Source organism: Thunnus maccoyii, chromosome 23, assembly GCF_910596095.1.
Source record: "Thunnus maccoyii chromosome 23, fThuMac1.1, whole genome shotgun sequence".
NCBI classification, from domain to species: Eukaryota; Metazoa; Chordata; class Actinopteri; order Scombriformes; family Scombridae; genus Thunnus; species Thunnus maccoyii.
In genome coordinates, this window is record NC_056555.1 from 2077082 (window position 1) to 2090991 (window position 13910).

The following is a 13910-nucleotide window of genomic DNA, read 5'->3' on the forward strand; positions in this document are numbered from 1 at the left end:
TTTTATGTCAAGTTTTTTTTAAACCTACAGAACATGTATTGTATGTTTGTCTGCCATCATATAGCTTGAGAGGTTGAGTCACATCATTTGGAAGCTCTCACATGTAATAGACATGGTTGTAAATGACCTATGACATCATTTGATGTCCTGCTTACATGTCCCTCAGCTGCTCAAAACTTTATGGATTAGTTTCTATCACTTACTATGCAGAATTCAGATTTTTAAACAATGCATTTTCATCAGCTGAAATCAATAAATATCTGTGTGGACTCTGAGGGTCACGTCATTGAAAAGTCTTCGGATTTTATGTCCAAAGGAATTTAGAAACTTTTTGATTGTTAGGGTTTTGCTGAAGCTTCACTGTGTACGAGAAGTCTTCAGATATGTGCTCTATTAATCTAATCTATTGATGATTATGCACCAAAGGTCAGATGAATTGATTTCACCACTAAAGTGTTCAATATGCGTTAAATATAACATAACATATTGCTACTGCTGGATGAAAAGCTCGTATGGATCAAAGAACCTCTCGTCATTTTCATGTTTATCTGACAGATATTCATAAGACTGAGAAACACAGAAGGTTTTTAGAGCTGAAACTAAAACATGACAACTCCCAAAAACTGTTCCATGACACGTCATTATCTTGTGTTGAACAGAGAGAAAAAAAAGTCTTGGATTTGTTCAAAATGAATTATTGGGATTTAATCCTTTGCAAACATATTGGTTAAGAGCTTTCTCTGGAGCAAAATATACTGTATGTGTGGTAAATATGTGGACGCTCAAACAGCCTCCACTCTTATGATTTCAGGCTTTCCAGCAGATGTTGGAACCTGGCTGCAGGGATTTGCTCCCATTCAGCCACAACAGCATTAGTGGGGTCCAACACTGACGCTGGATGATGAGGTCCAGCTAACAGTGTTCCACTTCATCCCAAAGGTGTTGGATGGAGTTGAGGTCAGTCACTAGGAAGAGCTTCTTTATGGAGCTGGATTTGTGCACAGAGGCACTGTAGTGGTTAAACAGGAAACTGTTGCCACAAAGTCAGAGGCAACTGTTGTGTAAAATATCATTGTTTACCGAGCAATAAAATGTCCCTTCATTGGAACTAAAGGGCCAAGCCCATGTAAATTTAGAGCCTCAGATAGTCTCAGACCAGTAGTGCTATGAATTCAAACTCTTTATTAAAACATCACATTTCAAACATACTCAGAGAATTCATATTTACAAAACAGCTGTGTCTTCTTCCTCACAAACAACAGAAAATTCAAACACAAACATGGTGTAGTCCAGCAGCTTTACAAAGGTATGACAGATATCAGAAGTATTCTCTCTTCCACACTGGCAGCTCCTGGAAATACACCTCATCTGGGTTTTCATCAGCTAGAGAGACAGAGACAGACAGAGAATAAAATATAGGGAAGTCTTGAGAAGGCTAGACCATCAACTTTCACCAGGAAATATGGCAAAAATCACAACGTTTGTCAATTTGAGGACAAAAATAAAAGTTTTTGAGAGGTGTCATTTCTACAAAATCCTTCCTTTCACATTACAGTTCACTGAAATCTCTCTTAGCAGTGTTCTCTTGCTGTCCAGCTGCCAAAATCCAGATGAGAAACAGGAAGAGTCGGTTAAAAATGAAGCTATTCTCATCTGATTCACCTGTGAGCTCATAGCAATAAGCTTTATGCAACAGTGAGTGTTCTGCCAATTGTTGCCCCGGGTTTTGCCTCTCAGGCTACATTCAGGCTGCCCTAACCCTGGAGGTTGTTGGAGCTGTGGCAGCCTGGGAAGAAGAGCTGCAACAACATTCAGGGCTAAAAAAAAAAAAAAAAAAAAAAAAAAGTACTGCTGCCTTCTCTGCATGTTTTTCAGGTAAAAACAAAGATAAGGCAGTGAAAATCAAGGATCTTTGCTATAAAGATGCAAACACAACATTTTCTACAAATGAAGCTCAAATGTAGTGTTAATAATGAAGCTAGATTGATAGAAACATCCCGTGTCTGGCCCAGCTGCTGCTCTCACCTCCCTCCCTGGCCTGCTGCAGGAAGTTGAGCAGGAGGGTGGCTGCCTGGTCCACGCTCAGCTTCTCTGTGTTCTGACTGCGGGTCTCTGTGAGGGAGCAAACATCAAACACTGCATTAATTTACACCACTCAGCCCTGCCGTTCCACCTCACCCAAATCACTTTCACATTATTACACTAAACGGGCCAAAGGTTCCTCCAGCTCCAAGATTCTTTTGAAAAACATTCTCATCAACTATGTCCATAAAATAATAGCAGGCTGCTGCTGTTTGTACTGAAATTAAATCATCAACATTGAAACAAGTTGGGAGATTAGGTAAATGTATCCAGGATGAGAAGACTAAAATACAACAGCTGTAAACAAACAGCTGAGTATAACAGGGACTCATTTATGTCCTGCAGTCATATCTTACTTATTAAACCAACTGCTGTGTTTTATGAAGTTGAATCGCTTAAATTGTTTAGCCTACATTTAGTTGTCTTTTGGCATTTGGCTGACACAGAAGATTAAGGCTACATGAAACACATTCTACTTAAGTCAGCAATATGAGAAAAAAAAATCAAAACTGATTTTTAACTCAGTAAAACTTTGTACCTAAGTGTAATGTGTCATACACGTCTCCTTCTTTTCGGTCCTCTGAGATGAACCTGCGTCCCTCTGAAAAAGTGCACAAAATTAAAACCCAGCACACATTATCTCTCTGAGAAGGCATGATATCAGTTATTGTCCATGTAATAACATGTGTGATCAGTGGATACATACGAGTGCCTTTGAGGTACAGCATAGCCTGCGGGGTCCAGTTTCTCCTTTGGAAAGAGCCCTATTAGTAAGAGACAAAGACAACATTTAGTCTTGCTTTGTACCCTGTTCTTCCATAAGACCAGAGTCAGTTTGTTTGTTTGTTTTTTTGTTTGTTTGTTTGTTTTTAGCACTTTTACTCAAATTATTGAGTGTAAATATCACTGTCAGTAGTTTTATTACAAGACAGAAACCAGCTTTACCTTCGGTGCGCTCCACGATTGTGTGACAAACGTTGCCAGTAGTAAAAGAGTGAGTACATAAGTTAATGTGATGGTCCTCAAACCCTGTGGGAGTTAAGATATGATATGAGGATCAACATTTTAATTCACAATCTGCAGCACAGCAACATCATTCTCAAAGAAAGACAGAATCCGACACGTGGTGCGTAAATAACGCATTACGCACAGGATACGCACCAAGAGAAATTTCATTTAACAAAAATTAAACTTTGAAACCTAAGTGCAAAAAATAATATAACTCTGAATATATCTGTGGATACGAACCTCGTCTAGAAGAAACAACAACAACAACATGTTTTACACCAGCAGCCAGGCGATTCTTCCATGAAAAGCCAGAAAATATTGGACGATACATGAAAAATCTCGGTCTTCATAAAGTCAATAGGCTAAGTGTAGTGTTTAATTAAAATGTTGCTTTCCTTAAAGCAGTCCAGCTGAAAATGTATTTAATTGTATTTGTTTATTTTTTAGATTGCACAATAGTGTGTATACCACTTCTAGAAACAGGTGAAATAAATAATAGCAGATTTTTCCACCTAATTAAAGGAAACTTCCTGTTCAAACAGACTTTGTGTGTATTGTACTTACTTTCATGGTGACAGAGATCCTGTGGGCTCGGTGTGCAGTGGCTCCGTGTCAGATACCAGCAGAGTGAAAGGTTCAGGGTAATTGCTCCACTCTCCTTGTATTTATAGCCTATCCTCCGGGGCGGGAACCCTCTGTGGTCCGCGCTCCTTCATGATGCCAGCAGCGATAGGGCACGCCAATTTGATGAAACGGGGGCGGGTATGAGAGTGAATGAACGAGGGACCGATCAATTCTGCTCCTTTCCTAGAAGGATGCAGTACACTGTAAATAGTTTTGAATTAAAACAGCTGCCATAAGCAGTTCCAGCTCCACCAGCAGCTGCGGTAGTTTTTCAAAATAACTCATCTGGAGGCCGCAGGCAGTTAATGTGAAATCTGGACTGCTTCTGGCTGATGTTTTCACTGTCGGTAAGAGCAGTAATATTTCCTCCTCTGCAGGAATATTGATATGTTTGCACCTTGCTCACTGAAGCAGAACACGGGTGGATGAGTAGTGGATTTTATGAATCCAAAGGCCACTCTTCCAATAATGAATGGAATTATCCAAAGCCTGCAGGTTGAGTTAGTGTGGGAGAACAGAATTTTACTGCAGCATCAACTATCAGGGCAGCTGCCAGGACCCAAGTACCCCCAGTGTCCCCCCATCCACCACAGGTACCAAACACTGACTCTACAATGTGTAGTTGTTATTATTATTAATTTACAGTTATATTTAAATTATAGATTCGGTACATTGTATTTCCCTATGGGTCTGTATGCTCTTTCAAAGAACCCAGAAGTGCTGGTGGATGAACACTGAATTCCTTATGGGTTGAAAGAAGTCAAATTTATACATACTGAGTCTTAAAGTACTGATCCCAGGATGACACTATAGGTCGTGCAATCACCATATTGTGGGAAGCAGGAATATGCTCTTGGCTGTAAGTCTTTATGCAGTGAGGATACATTATCACATATATTGTGTGCGAGATGAACATTTAAGTGTGAAGAAACCAGTATGCTTCAAACTATGTGTCACTGGGGGGGAACTGGGGCAGGCTGCATCCAATAATTTGTATAACTTTCCAAAAACAACAGTTTTAAAAGCTCACTCCTTTTAATCAGTGATTGATCAGGTGTGTGGAGGTGTTAAAGTAGGCAGGGTTTTAACATCTCTCTCAAGCTCTGTTTTCATTCTACATGCAACTACTTCTGTCATTTTAATGAGTGCAACACCATGAATTGTCTTTGAGGAGACTGTCTGAAAATGTGCACTTTTATCCCCATTTGATTTTTCACCTTCAAATAGCCATTTACAACCGCTATAAACACTTTTCGCTTCAGACGTGGTTGGACGACACTTGTACAAATTAATTCCTTTCAAGCATACCCCGGTCTTAATGTTGCATTCATGCCATGTGGGAGTTATCATAATTACCAATTACTAACTTATAGTATTCAGGTAAATATCCAGGTTTCAAATTTCAACTAAGAAACAGATTTTTCTGAAAGCTCGAGTTACTGCCTAATGATATGGAAATGCCTGAAAAAGCAAACAAATGTGGATGTTTCACATCAGTTGAAGTTCAAAGGTATTAAACTAAAATGTAATGGATATAGTACAATATCATCATTGCACAGTATTTTTAAAACTTACATCACCAATCATACAACCATCTCGGATTGGCTAATGACATCAGCGCTTGAAAGCTGTACCATACATCCCATGATTTGAGTGCAGCATAAGTGACTAAAAAAACATCTATTTGAATCTTCTGAGGACTATGGATATTCACGGTAAGTTTTCAGACCTTCCTCTGTGGAGCATGAATATGTCCAGTTAATCTGATCCTAATTTGCCAGTTAGATTTTGAGATTTCATGTTTACAACTGGAAAGTTTGATCTGATGGTGGTACTAGAGAAAAGGTCAGGGGCGTCACCGAAACCATTCATCCTCTGATGACCCTAGATATCTAATAGTATAACTGGCTGGTAGTTGAGCATACAGATAGTGTTCAGTTGGGTTGAGATCTGATGACTGTGAAGGCCATAACATATGCTTCACATCATTTTCATCCTGTCAAACCATTCAGTGACCTTCTGCATGGAAGCATCCACTTACATTCATTGTGTTTCTCCACTTCTCCTATGGGTAGACTGTCCGATTGACATTGCTTCTTTAGACTATCTGTAGGCTCACCTACACTTATTATGTACTTCTTGATTTTAGGGTATTTACCTCAAAATTCCACTGCTGGAGCTTCACGTAAACATACATGGTATGCATTGATATCATAAAACCTCTGACTTGCAGTGCATGTAAAGAGTCAGTGACAAAACAGAAATGAATGACCAGAAGCAACATGGATGGCAGATACAAAGCTAACTTTCATAGTATATTTACAAAAGTGCCATACAGCAAAACATTGTCATTTCACAGGTAACTTCAGTTGTCTCTATGCTTTGAACAGAAAGACCCACAGTTGAGGAATTCATGTATTCAGCCCCTGGGTTGTTGTGGCTGATGTGTGCGATGATGAAGAATTCTTTCTCAAAAACACAAGGAAACAGGAGAACTTGAACATGTTAGAGTTGAACACAGGTTTAGGGACACTGCTGTGTGAATGAATTATTGAAGAAAGGACTCTGAAAGCATCTAGTGGGACTATCTAGTTAATATGACCTAATAAAACCAATTCTCATTTATATACTGTATAAAGGTCTGTACGTCCACAAAAACGAGCTGTTCCCATTTTGTGTTGGTGCAGCAGCTCAACAATTTACAGCTTGATGGTGTTATAGGTTTGTGTTGAAAAAAAAATTAAGTTTGGAAAGAGTTCAATTGTTCTTACACATTCCTATTTAATTAACTGCTCTAAACAAAAGGAATAACTTATCTGAATTCTTCAATTGAGATGTTTTTCACTTTAAAAAGGGACCATACCAGTGTTTTACATGTTTTAACCCATTAAAGGATAAAGTTTATTACAATTTGGGTCTTCTTTTCATAGATTTGGCCTTAATAAGACCCAAGTTGAAATACACTGTCCTTTAAAAACAAGTGGTGTACACTTTATACCTACCCTGCAGGCAACCATTGGTTTCAGTTCATTTCAGTATGCTATGAAAATCAACTGGCAGAGAATGAAAACACTGCTGCTCATATATAACACACTACAGTGAACATTACATTTTGAAAATGCTTTGTTGTTCTGTCATAAAGATTTGGCTTCTGGATAGCATTTCATTTGTGTGCCTTGATGTCAGAATATCAAACCCAGAAGACAAACAGGAAGAGAAATGGATGATTGGCTTCCTGTATAAAAAAAGGTTGATTCTTAGCTAATTCTACATCTCACATGTCAAGAGTTTTGCTGGATATATTAACAACAAAGAGTTTTGAAAATAAAGCAGATTATCCTTTAAAATGTCTCTATAGTAGTGCTTATACACTTCTTTCATTGAAAAGAAGTAACTAAAAGACCAAAATAGTAAATACTGCCTAAACACTAGCATCTGCTCTAAAATGGGAAAACTTTGATTTAATTAGGAAGTATCTAGTCAAGGAATACATAATGAGATTAGGAATCTGAGCAGACCTTTGGTAGATTTTCAATACTATGGACATGTTTTGTTTCCTACCTATCATACATTTATAAGCTAGCTTTGGCAGCAAAAGAAAAATGATAAAATGTTTATTGTGATAGATGAGCTATATGCAACACCTTTAACCAATAGTTTGCTGGGAGATAGGAAAACAACAATAAATGCCAGGTCACAGTAGTATTTAAAACAGTTACATTTTCAACTGACATCTATGTCTTTCAGTTGAAACGCTGTGATCAGCAAAACTCCCTGCAGGTGCAAAGTAAAGCAGCCCGAATCTTTCACATAGAGTTTAACTTTGGTGAACTTTGACGCGTGAATTCCTTCTGGGGGAATGGACAGTTGAACAGTCTCACTGTTCAACAAAAGAGCAATGACTGGCAGACAGTCAAGAGACAGGAGTCAATGGAACAAATATATCTCTTGAATTAACTATGTTGCTTTACCTTCCAGTTAGCGACTGAGCTGCTTGGCTTGCAAAGTGACAGTTAGCAAAACAGCTAGCTTGGAGAGCTTTTGTGACTGACATTCCCGACTGACTAGCATGTGCGCTAGCCAGATACAGGAGTTTTCCAACTAGCCCCGCTAGTGGTCACCAAGCTTCTCGCACCAACAAGTCAATGAACTTTGCCATTTCACTTTCTTTTTTTAACAAGGCCTTAATACAAAGAACATACAATTAGTAGTTATTTGGGCACAACATCGTAATAAATACCAGTATGATCCAAAACACCTCCCGATACATGAAGTCAAGCACTGATAATTTAAAAAATAATTTACACTGAAGTACTAATTAGCCAACCGTAAACAGAAATGAGAAGTAACAAAGGGAAAATATTACAATAGCGACACTTGGTATTCAAATAGCTGCAAGACAGAAAGAAACTAAGAGTCACAGAGTAATTGCAAAGAGACAGAATGCAGGACTTAACAGCTCTCATCCAAATAAAGTTAAAGCACAGGCACAGAAATATGACAACATATGGCAAGCTGTCGGTCCACTTCTCATCCTTGAGGAGGGTCGTTAGTTTTTTTCTGTTTGCTCCAGAGAGTAAGAAAGCCACGTAGATAATAGAGTCTATGGTGCTTTTGGGGGTGTCTTCCATCCTCCATTTTCATGCAAGATGCACTCAATGGTGAAGGGGTCAATAGAATTTGAAATATTTATTGTAGTCACCTTAGTAACGCCATCCTTTAGTAACAAACTGGTGGTACAACGCTCTGATGAGCCTTTGATTGGTAGCGCTGACCAATGTAATTATAGACAAACAGAGCAGTCTTTGCCTGCTGGAGGGGGAAGGAATCTGAATGTATAACCTTAGCTGCTTTAAATCAGCTCGATGGGAGATTGTGTTGCTTTATAAAACTGCTGTAGTCAAACAGCTTTCTCTGGGTACAAAAAGTCAGTGTTATACCATGGTGTTGCTCTCGCCCACTTTGTCCACATACTGAAAAGAAAAGAGAGAAACCGTGTTAAGTGTCATATGGTTGTTTTTCACAATCTGACACGCAGACCAGTGATCTTTAATGAGATACAAAGTGTTAGTGAGAATTAACCCAATGGCTTGACTGCACTGTTTGGCCACTATCCTTAAGCATTTATGGAGAGCATGCATGACTTCAGGGGACACACCACAGGTGAACAGGACACACAGAATAACGTCCTATTTTATTGAAATTGTGCAAATTTGTACATAAGTTGAAAACTGGTTGCTCACTAATTACATCTGAGAGTTTGGGATTCAGGGGATTTTTATGTTGCAGTACCGCAGGGCCATTGGGACAAACTGGCAGCAAAGCTAAGTGGCGGGTCTCTGGAGGGACTGCTACGACCTGCAAGGCCAGGGTCATGTTGCAGGTTGTAGCTGCCCCTTGGGAGCCTCCTAGTCCAAAATAGATGAGGTTATTTTATTAACCTTTATTTAACCAGGCAAAGTCAGGGCACTGAAGTCAAAACTTTCTTGCAAGGGAGATCTGGCCAAGACGTCTCTTCAATAAACTTTTAAATGTCTGTTAGCTATCAAGCTTGCTAGCTTGGTGAGCTATTGTAACAGGCTATCGCCAGTATGTTACCAGCAAGAAAGTACAGTACCAGTTAGCTTGCCAGCTACAGTAATTCACCAACTAGCCCTGCTAGTAGTCATATGTTATCAAACTTCCAGCACCACCTGGTATTTTGTGAGGACGCACAGATGAATATGCTATGTCATTCTCTAGTGTGAGCGGGCAATAACTCAAAAATGTCCAGAAAGAACACAATTTACAAAAAACGGCAGCACAGTTGCTAAAACAAGCATTAATGGAAAACGTACTATATGTCTTCATAGTTGCCTTTGAATCTTGTTTTGTATAGTTTAAGTTACAGAAGAAAAATATAATGTCTCAAAAGTAACCAATTTGCGAATCACTGTTTGTCTGTAGTGTGTGCCTTTAAAGTCAAATACATAAAGAAAATAAAAAAAAATTACCAGGTCCCTACACTAAGATATATGATTTCCCTTCTATGGTGAGACAGCCATCTTCTGAATATTGTAAAGCGTGTTATACATGTTAGCATGCAAGGGAAAATCGGCAGTGACTGACCACGACTGCTGATTGTCCTCAGAGCCTTACGAAGGCTTTAATAAAAAAAAGACAGAGAGACATTCACCTCAAAACAAAGCTTCCCACACAACAGCATGGTAGGAGCATGTTCATTAGCCACAAAACTAACTATGTGTCTGTTCATTTGTTTCTCTAAATTACACAGTGACAGTCCCCACTGGAAATCTCATAGGTCTTTAAGACTGTAGGTTAAAGCTCAGATGACCCAGACATCACTTCATTTCCAAAACAGCCTTTTTGTTGTTGAAGCTGCACAACCGTCTATACTCAGGTTTTATGTCTACCGAATCAATCCCTTCAGTAACTGTGTTTACAGGCAGTCTCCCACAGGATTACCTGAAAGTATTGTTTTAATAGAGGGGCTGTGATGTGCAGGAGCTGAGCTGTCATCTGATTGGGGCAGTTTGGTTAATCAGTTGCGGTTGAGGTGTTTGAACAGGGTGATTAATGAACAAGAAAAAGAGCCATGCTGCATGTAAACATAGCGGAGTCGCAGAGTTGTTGCAGCGCTGGGTAATACTCACTGCACTGATGAAGGGAAGGTTTAGGATGGAGCCGAGGACAGGTATTCTTCTGATGAAGCCTATTACAACGGGGAAGAAACCCCTGAATGTGACGAGAGAGAGGGAGAGAGAAAGGGAAGTGAGTCTTTGTCATGTCATGTCTATACAGTAACTGTGTAGGCCTGAGCGGGGTAAATTAACATGGACCAATAATAAGATTACATTTTAAAGGGGTACTCCAGTGATTTAGTAATCATTAAGTTGGGGGGCTTTTGATAGTAAAAAATAATGGTACATCAAAAATCAAAGGAGCAAAGCTAAGATATACTGACTTTTAGTACCGTATGTGTCAAGCTCCAAAAACCCTGGATCCTACAATGCCCATAATTCCATAGCATTACTTTATTATATCCTCCACGCCTTGTAAATGAATGCCCCCAGTTTGTGAGGCAGGCTAACAGATGACATCACCATGACATCATCAGGGGTAATTATCTCAAACTCCAAATGGCTCATCCAGCCACAGAGGACATTATACAACTGTTTTCATAGGCTGAGCAGGACTCACCACAACTACTAAACTGACTTTAACATATAAACTGGTGGAATGTATCTTTAAATTAACATCTAAATCTATACAATCATAAATGGTTTGTTACCAACATTAAAATGGTAACATGACATAAACATTCCTGCTTGGTAATAAGCATTATTAAAACTTGCTGTGGCTTTGCAATTAGTATTGCTCAGTTGATGGGTTAACCAGTGACCACCTTTATGCAAACATGGGGTTACGTGAGGTCAGATTGACTACCGAGGCTACCATGGAGACACTGCTTGTGCCCTCCAAAGTTCCAGCTTTGTAATAGGACAGACTGTCTGTTTCTCAGCTTGTGCCCCTTTGCATCCTCTCACCTGAACAAGAGGAAGAAGCCGTAGATCTCCAGCACGACTCCAATGATGGGCCAGCCAATCAGCACCACAAACACACCTCCCAGGAAGAAACTGGTGGCCTTCATCTTGTGTTTCTGGAAGAAGAAGCGGAAGGTCCTCTCCAGCCCGATGACGAAGGCGAGTCCAGCAACAAACAGGATCTACAACGAAAAAAGGGAATATTAGAGGGTGGTCCAATACTGACAGTCCATACTGACTAAAAACTGGCACATGTTGACTGCTAGTATCAATTTTAGGAATAGGGATTGGAATATCTATATGACAGTGTAGCCAATTACCCTAATATAACAAGGGAGCTACAAAAGAAGAGGTGATGGAGTACAGATGAAAGAAAGAAATTTAAAGGGTCAATTCACCCAAATCACACATTTTTTTTCTCATAAATTCCATCCACAACAAAGACTGTTGAGAATAATTCAGACATTGTTTCCTTAAACTTTTTCCATGTTGTCCTTAAACAAATTTCTATTCACCTTCAGCGTACTCAGATAAAGATATTCTAAAATCTCAACAGCTAAAACCAGAACTACCCACATGGCTCAATACCATTAGGTGTAGGGAGGAAATATTTGGCTTTTGTGATTTAGAGGAAATGACCCTTTCTCTTTATTTGCTAAATAATCAAATGTTGTTACACAAGTCACTAAAGCAGATTCTAACTAGAAAAGATCACTTCTTTGAAGACAGGCATCTTGCCTTTCTGGCATTTCTCTATCTCCCTCTCCCTGTCAACACCAGCTAATATGGCGGGCAGAGAGTTGCACCTGCATGTTTCTCAGCATCTCAGATAACATCATAACAATGGAGCAGAAACACTCACATTCCCGATAGCCAGGAGTGCTTTGTCAAAGAACAGGATCATCCCAAAGAAGAGGAAAAACACGCCGAAGCCCGTTAATCCCATGCCGATCTCTGCAGGACACACATATACCAGCTGATAAATGATCACTTAGGTTTGTCACTTTGTTCATAAGATACAACATAGAACATGCTTCTCTTAGTTGCATCTAGATTCAATGATATGAACACACACTGTCCTCTTAACCAGTCAGTCTTCATAATTCCCTATCAGCGGGACTTGGAATGTGAAAGCAGCCTTTTAGTGTCAAACTCATGTGCATACATCATTCTGTACAGTCATGGTTAAACATTGAAGTGAAGTAACAATAAGCAAAACACAAATGGAGTGGGACTAAAAAAATGCTGCATTAACATTTAGTCTTTCATATTTTTTTAATGGCTGCTAATAGACATAATAAGAATTAAGCAACAGATGTTTTATATATTGTAAAGTGAGGAGTTTAAGCTGTTTATTTGGTAGTTACTGATAATGTTTAACTAGCCACTGTGTAGGTGCGCTTATTATTAGGTTTGATTTACTTTAGAATAAATATGCTTACTTTATAGCTGGGCTTATCTGTTCTCCTGTATAAAACCATATACTAACCAACAACAAGTGGGGTGTGTTGACTGGTGTAGTGACAGCATGCTATTGAGTCATTTAAAATTATATTTATATTTATTTGATTAAATAAGACAATTATTAGAATCAAATCCGTTCGCCTGTTTTTCTTCCATACACAGTGACAGAAGCTTAGTCCTGCATGTCTGCATTATTCCTGAACAAGTTCAAACTTATTCACTGAATGCATTCAGGATTTAAAATGAACACCTGGTTCATAAATACCCCAGTAATACACAAATAAACAAGGAAACAAACAAACGAGGGAACCACGGTGAAACTGGAAATGGTCATTTCACTGGAGCTTTCATGTGAGCTACGTTTTTCACTCTGTATTTAAAGCTAATCGAAGCTTTTCCAGTACGTAAGGTTAGTTACAACTTCAGTGTACTTTCAAGTCTAGGGCTTTCCAGCAGCTATACAAGTCAGCATTAAGAATTAGGTGTTGGCTGTTGGTTCCTCGTTTGTGACATGCCATAAGACTAAAATAAAGGCTAACTTTCCTAGCACTGAATGCTAATAGCTAGTCAGCCAGCTACTGAAGCTGAGAAGAAGCTAATATAAAGCAGCCTAAAGGTACAAAGCGTCTTACTTTGGGAGTCCGTTAGCGAAATCATCTTGGCGCTGACTCAACAGGTGACGGTAAAGGAGAAACAAAGAAAAGAGTACAGTAGCTATACCGGTGCTCATCTAAGAAGAATTTAGATGACAGCTGCCACTGCAGCAACAGCCACGTCTTCCGGAAACACACCTTCTCGCGATGTCATCTTCCGGAACAGCGCCGTATCGCATTCAATGCGGCAAGTTTCAAACCTTAGTTCTTTATTGTTATAACTAATATGATCGTCACCTGCAACAAAGTGCATACATAAAATATCTACTCTGATGGTATCACATATTTACTGAAATGCACTTGACAAAAATATTTACTAAAAAGGAGGAACATTTTGACTTCGAGAGGTTTTATCTTAGTCCACCCAACATGTTTCTTGAATGTACCACGGAAAATTTATGGGGTTTTGGTCCTGAGTTCACTCTGTCAGGCAACGCTGCTGCTCAGGACCTGAGATAGCAGGATATTTTTGCATTAAAATATACCTCCCTGTTTATATATTAAACATAGACTGCGTAAGATTTACTTATGAATG

The 13910-nt window shown here is 39.2% G+C and overlaps 2 protein-coding genes across 2 annotated transcripts; both read right to left on the reverse strand.

Annotated features, from left to right (window-relative positions):
• Window positions 1-1162: 1162 nt before the first annotated feature.
• On the reverse strand, window positions 1163-3947 carry spx (spexin hormone). Its single transcript, XM_042403774.1, has 6 exons — window positions 3655-3947; window positions 3028-3111; window positions 2789-2846; window positions 2621-2683; window positions 2026-2112; window positions 1163-1383 (listed from the first exon to the last, which is right to left on the reverse strand). The coding sequence occupies exons 1-6, from the start codon at window positions 3658-3660 to the stop codon at window positions 1319-1321; spliced, it is 363 nt and encodes a 120-aa protein (XP_042259708.1). The 5' UTR covers window positions 3661-3947; the 3' UTR covers window positions 1163-1318.
• Window positions 3948-6001: 2054 nt separating this feature from the next.
• On the reverse strand, window positions 6002-13519 carry golt1ba (golgi transport 1Ba). The gene is made up of 5 exons (XM_042403111.1): window positions 13355-13519; window positions 12121-12212; window positions 11262-11440; window positions 10368-10449; window positions 6002-8687 (listed from the first exon to the last, which is right to left on the reverse strand). The coding sequence occupies exons 1-5, from the start codon at window positions 13377-13379 to the stop codon at window positions 8649-8651; spliced, it is 417 nt and encodes a 138-aa protein (XP_042259045.1). The 5' UTR covers window positions 13380-13519; the 3' UTR covers window positions 6002-8648.
• Window positions 13520-13910: the final 391 nt, after the last annotated feature.

Coding starts and splice junctions, on each gene's coding strand:
- golt1ba (XM_042403111.1), bottom strand. CDS start 13,379: ATGATTTCGCTAACGGACTCCCAAA. Junction 10,450..11,261: donor GGCTTCTTCCTCTTGTTCAG/GTGAGAGGATGC, acceptor CGTCACATTCAG/GGGTTTCTTCCCCGTTGTAA. Junction 8,688..10,367: donor ACCTTCCCTTCATCAGTGCA/GTGAGTATTACC, acceptor TTTTCTTTTCAG/TATGTGGACAAAGTGGGCGA.
- spx (XM_042403774.1), bottom strand. Junction 2,684..2,788: donor GCTGTACCTCAAAGGCACTC/GTATGTATCCAC, acceptor GCACTTTTTCAG/AGGGACGCAGGTTCATCTCA. Junction 2,113..2,620: donor GTATGACACATTACACTTAG/GTACAAAGTTTT, acceptor GCTCCCTCACAG/AGACCCGCAGTCAGAACACA.